At 40.0% G+C, this 7,906-nt stretch overlaps 1 protein-coding gene across 1 annotated transcript; it reads right to left on the bottom strand.

Annotated features, from left to right (window-relative positions):
- Positions 1-688: 688 nt before the first annotated feature.
- ERH (ERH mRNA splicing and mitosis factor) lies at positions 689-7,681 on the bottom strand. The gene is made up of 4 exons (XM_081314866.1): positions 7,501-7,681; positions 6,268-6,355; positions 3,622-3,742; positions 689-1,623 (listed from the first exon to the last, which is right to left on the bottom strand). The coding sequence occupies exons 1-4, from the start codon at positions 7,501-7,503 to the stop codon at positions 1,521-1,523; spliced, it is 315 nt and encodes a 104-aa protein (XP_081170992.1). The 5' UTR covers positions 7,504-7,681; the 3' UTR covers positions 689-1,520.
- Between the last annotated feature and the right edge of the window lie 225 nt (positions 7,682-7,906).

Here is a 7,906-nt window from a genome sequence, read left to right as displayed (position 1 = left end):
TTTTTTTGCCTATCTTAACTTGTGTTTCCATTCTGTTTTTTATGGCACTGGTTTGGGTAGGTTGGACTGTTTTTTCCCTTTGTGTAAAGACAGATGCAAAAAACGAATTAAATCATTCTTTCTCCCTATTGCTTGTCACCTTCTTGCCACTTTCCCCCACTAATGGACCAATCATTTCCTTAACTTTTCCAAAGAGCCTGTTCATTTATATTTTAATTTTGCCATGAAATGGTACGTGGCAACTCCAAAGCTGAATTTGTATGTTGTGCTCAAGAGTACATGTGTAGTTCTTCTGATTTTTTTGCTTACCTCAATGCATAAACCTTTGGTTTCGTTTAAAATGGGCAACGAGTAAAGGGCAAGGCAGAGACTGCAGGAACCAATTTACTGAAAAGAGCAAAACCAAAATATTCTGGCTTTTCTTCATATTTTAAGACTGAAATTCGTTCCTCTTCCATTTTTGCCTCTATTCCCTGAAATAATCCAGTTAATTGTTTTTGGGAAATTTAACCTACGGCAGAGATCTGGACTGCAAACCTTCAGACAGCTACTACATGGTAGCAAAGAGTTAGAATGTTCTACATCTTTTAAAATCTTCTGTAATTTTAATGTTTTTATACTTACAATTGTTTTTCTATCTGTATGTTTTATTACACTGTAAGCCACTCAGTCACCATGAACCACAAGATGAGCAGCGTATAAATTTAATAAACAATAATAATCTGGTAGCTTAGTGCAATGTGAAACGGAAGCATTACGATTCCCACAAATATGCTATTTCCATTTTTAAATCCTACCAAACTGCCAAGCTTATGTACAATCAACCCCAAAAATATGAATTCTGGATTGGTTTAGAGAGGAGGGGCAATACCAGAGATGAAATCCAGAAGCTTCATCCATGTTAATCCTAATTTTTAGAACTAAGGGGGGGGGGGGAATCACAAATAACAAAATGTGACAATTTTATCACCAAAATTTGGCAATGCAGAATGCTGCGAAGTGACAGGATTGCCCAATTCCTGGTTTATACTTTAATATGTTGTGTAAATCTATTCAACAAATTGTAGTTACACGCAATCTGGCTTAATGTGTGAATTAAGAATCCAATATGAACTGGAATACATATATACTTTTTTAAAATGAATGCTCTACAAGTTATATACCCAGCTTATAAAACCATCACTCAACATGTTTAACTAAAGAGCATTTATTTTATTTTTCACTATGATTTTTCACTGCCTCCAAGTAATACTATTGATCTCCCCCTCTCTGAGGAGTACATATAGCAACGATGGCGAAGGAGATGTGAATAATCTTGAGGACCCTGAACAAAATAAAACTAAGTAAAGTGAAAAATTAAAAATTAAATTCCTGTAAAAGACATATTCTTCTGGAACTGAACAAGTCTCTTACAGTTCTAACTGACTCAGTCCTAGTCATAGGCTTATAAGAATGAACAGTGGACTACAATACAAGACTTTCACTACAGTATGCTGTACACGCCCTCCCTCAGTGCCCCATTATTTGCTTGCTTGCTGAGCTTGTCTGCGGAGAAGAACATAGATCTTCTCCTTTATCCAATCTTTATTGTACGGCTGGTATGTCTGAGTATCAGCACGATAGCTGGTAAGGAAAAAAAATAGGTTAATATTTTTTAATATTGCTTTTCATCATACATTTCTGCAAAACATTTTCTTAAAACCAGTAATTCCCAACATTATGAAATACCCTATTTCCAAAAACAATTATTTTGCGTTACTGAAGTAATAATTATTTTCTTGAATGTAATTTTATAACAAAATTTAGGCAGAAATTATATTTCATTCTATTTCAATATGTATTGAAATATGTAATAAAACCAACCATCAGTATAGTATAGCATGTCATAAAAGATGCAATATTAGATGTATCGTTTAGACTGTTATGACTACAAAGGATTATATATTTGTTTATTTAAAAGACATACAAGTCTTTATATATTTACTTGCCCTATCAGCAAAATACATCTCTGGGCAGTTGGCAATATAATATGACATGCATGCCCTCTGGTGGCTTCCTAAAATCTAAACACTCAATGGCAAAGAGAGAAAAAATCAGAATAATATTAGCTATCTTTTTAAGGAACTTAAATTTAAAGCACTGTTGAACAGTTGTTCTATCTTTACAAGGGAATGCATTTGGAAAAGTCCACTATCACAACAATGGATTTAGCAATTAGTATACTCCAATAGATTCATAAAAGTCTATCTGTCAATTAGTACAATATAAAATACCTATGGGTGTATTCCTAAATAATTCCACCGTTCAAATATTTTTGCAATTTCTGTTTATACTGAGATTATTCAATAAAAACTGTTGACATTCCATTAGCTTGTACTTATAAAATATACTTAAGGTGAGAGAGGACTCTTCACAAGTAGTTTTTATCTCCCAGCAGAAAGCTATGTATCCTACATTTACTTCTTATCTTTGGTTCACATAGGTTTTTGTTAACTCTTCATTGACTACTTCTCTCATGTTCTACTGTATTCCATGAACTCTTGTTGCATTCTTGGAATTAAGGTTATTAATTAAGGAATTAATCGAGTCAACAAATTGGAAATGTCTTCCATGTAAACATTCTTTGGAGAGCCAGTTTAGTGTTATGCTTAAGGCATGAGGCTAGAAACTGAGAGACTATGAGTTCTAAATCTTGTTCTAGGCACTGTCAGCTGAGTGACTTTGGGCCAGCCATTCTCTCTCAGCCCTGGGAATGAAGCGATGACCCCATCACCACTGGGGAAAAAAAACACCTGCTCAAGAAAACTGCAGGGATTAGTCCAGGTGGTCACCAGGGATCGAAAGTGCAAAAAAATAAATTGTCCATTAACCATCGGCCGCAATTGCTATTTCCCACAAATGACAGGAATAAATTGTGGAATTCTAGCATTTTTTTTTAATCCCATTTATATCCCACCCTTCTCCAAAGACTCAGGGCGGCTTACAATCTGAAGCACAAATCAATGTGCTTAGCAATAGCCTTCATTCTATGTATATGCCTGCTTATTAGGGCTTTCGCCGCCGCCGCCGCCCCCAAGTGGCATTAATACAAAGTCAGCTTATTGCCCCCAACAATCTGGGTCCTCATTTTACCTACCTCGGAAGGATGGAAGGCTGAGTCAACCTTGAGCCTGGTGGGACTCGAACCTGCACTAATTGCAGGCAGCTGGTGTTACTTAAGGAGGCATTAGCCCACTGCTCCAACCAGTTAATACTGAATACAATCCAAATCAGGATTTTGTACTTCACTGTCAGCTAATTTTAGGTTATAGTAAATTACAAAACTACCCAAGCATTGGTTCTACAATGGTAAATGAAAATTAGAGTGGATTTTGTGAGATGGGTGACAATATTAATTTGATACTAAATATCTTCTAGATAACCAAAGCAGTGTCAGATAAATTATAGTTGCTTCAAAAACATTTACATTCAGAGTAATACTCATTAAATATCTCACACATATTAATTCAAGAGGCAGAAGCAAGGACCAGTAACATTAAAAATCTAATTATATATGTGCAAACCAGCATATATATTTACAGTAGAAGTAAAATTGTAGAAGTTAAATGATATGATACATACACAAGGCAGCTAAGGTCAGCCAAATCATCGATGAAATCAAATAACTGGCTAATATCATATGTAATGGAAGGACTGTTAGGATTCATTCTCTTCAGGTGTTCTTCATACATTTTACAAACTCCTAAAAAATAAAAGGATGATGTTTAGCAGTTACATTAAACATTTGTGATGCCTACTTGTCAGAGTACCTGAATGTTAAAAAATACAAACAATAACAGAAAAATGCTAAAGCTAGGAATTAATGTTAAAAAGCAACAGATTCACCTATTAGGTGATATATAAACACAGCATAAAATAGCTTTACAATTTTGTATAAGAATTGCAAGAAAAGTAAGATACTAGATTCGTCATTTTCAACCTTCTGCATTAAACTGTTCACAGAATCAAAACTTTTCAATATTCAGTTCTATTTCTATTCTCCAAAGCACCTGAAAGCGGGACAAGAAGCAACAGATGGAAACTAATCAAAGAGAGAAGCAACTTAGAGCTAAGGAGAAATTTCCTGTCAGTTAGAAAATTAATCAGTGGAACAACCTGCTTCCAGAACTTGTAAATGCTCCAACCAGGAAGTTTTTAAGAAGGGACTGATTTGTCTGAGATGGTATAGGTCAGACATGTCAAACACAAGGCCCGGGGGCCGGATCCGGCCCGCAAAGTGGTTTCATGTGGCCCGCGAAGCCATCCTGGAAACAGTGAGGGAACGGCCCCCACAGCCTTGGCCCTGGCCCAGAGACCCTCCTTCTGCCAGAGACCCTCAGATCTGTCCCACTCCAGCCCAGGCCCCCACAGGCACCCTTGATGCGAACGATGTAGAGCTGGCCACGCCCACCCAGTAGGCCATACGCACTCTAGCCACGCCCACCCAGTAGGCCACGCCCACCCTGGCCATACCCACCCGGCCCCCTGAGGGCAACCGCAATGTTGATGCGGCCCTCAATGAAATTGAGTTTGACACCCCTGGTATAGGTTCTCCTGTTGGAGCAGGGGGCTGGACTAGAAGACATCCAAGGTCCCTTCCAGCTCTGTTCTGTCCTATTCTAATTTTCTGTTCTGTTCTGCTGTTCTATTCTGTTCCGTCCCATTCCGTAAGGGGTGGACCTTACTAAATATCATCTCATCTCGAATAGAACAGAATTGAATTGGAAGGGACCTTGGAGGTCTTCTAGTCCAGCCCCCCGCTTGAGCAGGAGAACCTATACCATTTCAGACAAGTGACTGTCTAGTCTCTTCTTAAAAATCTCCAGTGATGGAGCGCCCATGATTTCTGAAGGGAAGCTGTTCCACTGATTAATTGTACTCATTGTTAGGAAGTTTCACCTTAATTCCAGCTTACTTCTCTCTTTGGTCAGTTTCCAACCAGTTTCTTGTCTTGCCCTCTGGTGCTTTGGTGAAAATGCCCTCTTCTTTGTGGTATGATACTGCTATCGTGTCTCCCCTATTTCTTCTTTTTAGACTAGCCAAACCCAAGTCCTGCAGCTGTTCTTCATATGTTTTAGTCTCCAGGCCTTGGATTATTCTAGTTGCTCTTCTCTGAACTTTTTCCAAGGTCTAAACATCTTTTTTGTAGTATGGTGACCAAAATTGGTTGCAGTATTCCAGGTGTGGTCTCACTAGGGTTTTATAAAGCAGTACTAATACTTCGTGTGAGCTTGATTCTACACCTCTGTTTATACAACCCAGGATTGTATTAGCTTTTTTGGCTGCTGCTGCACACTGCTAGCTCATAGTCAAGTGATCGTCCACTAGGACTCCAAGGTCCCTCTCACAGTTTTTATTTTTGAACTAGGTCTCACCTAATCTGTACTTGAAACCTTTGGTTTTTCCTGCCTAAATGTAAAACTTTTTTCCACATTAAAACTCATTTTGTTGGATAGGGCCATTGTTCAAGTTTGTCAAGATCTTTTTGGATCCTGAGCTTGTCTTCTGGGATGTTGGCTATTTCTGCATCACTGACTATAGTGCCCAAAGCTGAGGGGTATTGGGTTACATAAAATATCCTTGTGTCAAACTGCTAGAGCAGGGATCATCAATGACATTTACTTCATTAATCTAATAAAAGGTACAGAGTTTACAACTGTGCAATACTTTCAACTTGATTTCAAACCAGTGTTTCTAAGCACATAGAAGCAGCTCTCTGAAGTTAATTACAGGTAGTCCTTGACTTAGGACCACAACTGAGTCCAAAATTTCTGTTAAGTGAGACATTTAAGTGAATTTTGCCCCATTTTACAACCTTTGTTGCCTCGGTTGATAAGTGAATCACTGCAGATTCACAAGTTAGTAACCCAGTTGTTAAGTGAATCTGGCTTCCCGATTTGACTTTGTCAGGTCCCAAAAGGTGATCACATGATCCTGGGACACAGTAATGGTCATAAATATGAACCAGCTGCCAAGCTTCTGAATTTTGATCACATGATCATGGACATGCTGGAAAGGTTGTATCTGTGAGAAATGGTCATGTGTCACTTTTTTCAGTGCTGTTATTGCCACTTTGAACAGTCACTAAACTGTTGTAAATTGAGGACTGCCTGTATTATTTTAATTGGCACATGGTACAAGAATACAAGCCTTATTAGCTATTTTCCTACAAGTGACTGATCTCATTCTAACTCCCCTTTAAAACTCATTTAAAGTTTAAAAAATTACCTTCCATACATTCATTTACAGATTCATAATCTGCATAAGTCCTGCCTTCAGGTCGTTTGGTAGGCTGAACAAGGAGAATTGTGTGAGACTGAAAAGAAAAGACAACAATCTTAAAACAGCATCATCAAATATCGCAGAAGCCTTAGAGCAGGCATGTCAAACTCGCGACGTTACACAATGTATTGTGACTTTTCCCCCATTGCCGGCAATAGGGTGGGCACGGTTTTGGGATGATGCATCCGACCCATGGGCTGGCAGTTTGACATGCCTGCCTTAGAGCCCCATTAAAAGTTAGATCTGTCAAATCCAAATATTTTTGTTCCTGCACACACGCTATTTTTACACACAGAAATCAATGTAGCTTTAGTCTGATGCACACATACCATGGGAAGGTTCATCCTTCCATTTCAGCAACTGGCCACTGACATGGTTCTAGAGCAGGGGTCTTCAAACTTGGCCCTTTTATGACTTGTGGACTCCAACTCCCAGAATTCCTCAGTAGCGTACCTGGCTGAGGAATTCTGGGAGTTGAAGTCCAGAAGTCATAAAAGGGCCAAGTTTGAAGACCCCTGTTCTAGAGCTTCCCCCCCCCAGAACAATTAATTAAAAAAAAACATTGTAAAGCCCGACCGATTATAATTATACTGTTACTACTCCTATTCGTTTATCATCAGAATTTCTTTTTGATTTGATTTTCTGCAATTCATTTTTAAATATATTTTTTTTTTAAAAAAAGAACAGGCGATAAAGGAAGTCCCAATCATTTCTCTCTGCCGAAAAGGGACCGTTACTTCTCCGCTCAAGGCGGGCCTTTCTTTTTGGTTTGCCAAATACAAGGGGAACGGCAGGGGACAAAAAAAAAATCTTCAAAAGAACTTCGCACGGAGTTGGATGCGACGCGGAGTATCTCCTTCCGAGTAGCCCCTGTGACCATCCCTCCCGAGGGCGGGTTGGGACTCCGGCGGCTTCGTCCTCCTGGGAATAGTGCAGGGTCTCTCGAGAGTGAGAGAGGAAGAGAAAGGGATTCCTTTCCCCAAAAGCGTTAAGCAGTTAACTGACAGACCTCCCATCGCCGCCATGGCCACCTCAGGCCCACTGCAGAGAAGCAGCGGGACGAAGCTGTTTGTTCTTTACGGGCCCCCTTAACTTTTCTGCAAATAATTTCAGCCGCCTTTTCATGCCTCAGCCTAATAAAACGAGGGCCGCTCACGCTTTATCTCCTTTTTTACTCACCATGGCGACTCGTTCCGCTCGGCTCAGGCGCGAAGCACAAACTCCCCACGACGCCTCTACCACAATGCACCGCGGTCGCCGGATGCAGGCCCCCTAGTCTTTCACGCGTTGTAACACCCCCCTTGCACCTTGGGCCGAACCATAGAGACGCCGTTGCTTTCGCTCTCCCGCTTCAGAAGCTAGAGAGGCCTCTGTGCTTGTCCCGCGAGATTTCCCCCGCCACTCGTTTTTTTTTGTTTTTAGGAGGCGGAAGTTCTGATCGGGCGTCCATCTTTGATAAGGGCGTCGCTTCTCACAGACTTCGTAATAGCCTGCTTGAAGTTATTAAGTCTGCCATCTTAAACTGGGCAGGAAGGGGAAGAGCAACTGACGCTGGACTTTCTACGTTTCCTTTCAACTGCCAAGT

Source organism: Vipera berus (genome assembly GCF_964194415.1).
Source record: "Vipera berus genome assembly, chromosome: 1".
Taxonomy (NCBI): domain Eukaryota; kingdom Metazoa; phylum Chordata; class Lepidosauria; order Squamata; family Viperidae; genus Vipera; species Vipera berus.
Note: the sequence above shows the minus strand (reverse complement) of the source record. Positions and strands in the feature narration are given on the sequence as shown.

What these genes read in the sequence shown, in the direction of transcription:
- ERH (XM_081314866.1), bottom strand. An exon ending in TGTAAATGAATGTATGGAAG is followed by an intron (nt 3,743 to 6,267) that starts GTAATTTTTTAA and finishes TTTATTTTTTAG; the next exon opens with GAGTTTGTAAAATGTATGAA. An exon ending in GCTGACCTTAGCTGCCTTGT is followed by an intron (nt 1,624 to 3,621) that starts GTATGTATCATA and finishes TTTCCTTACCAG; the next exon opens with CTATCGTGCTGATACTCAGA.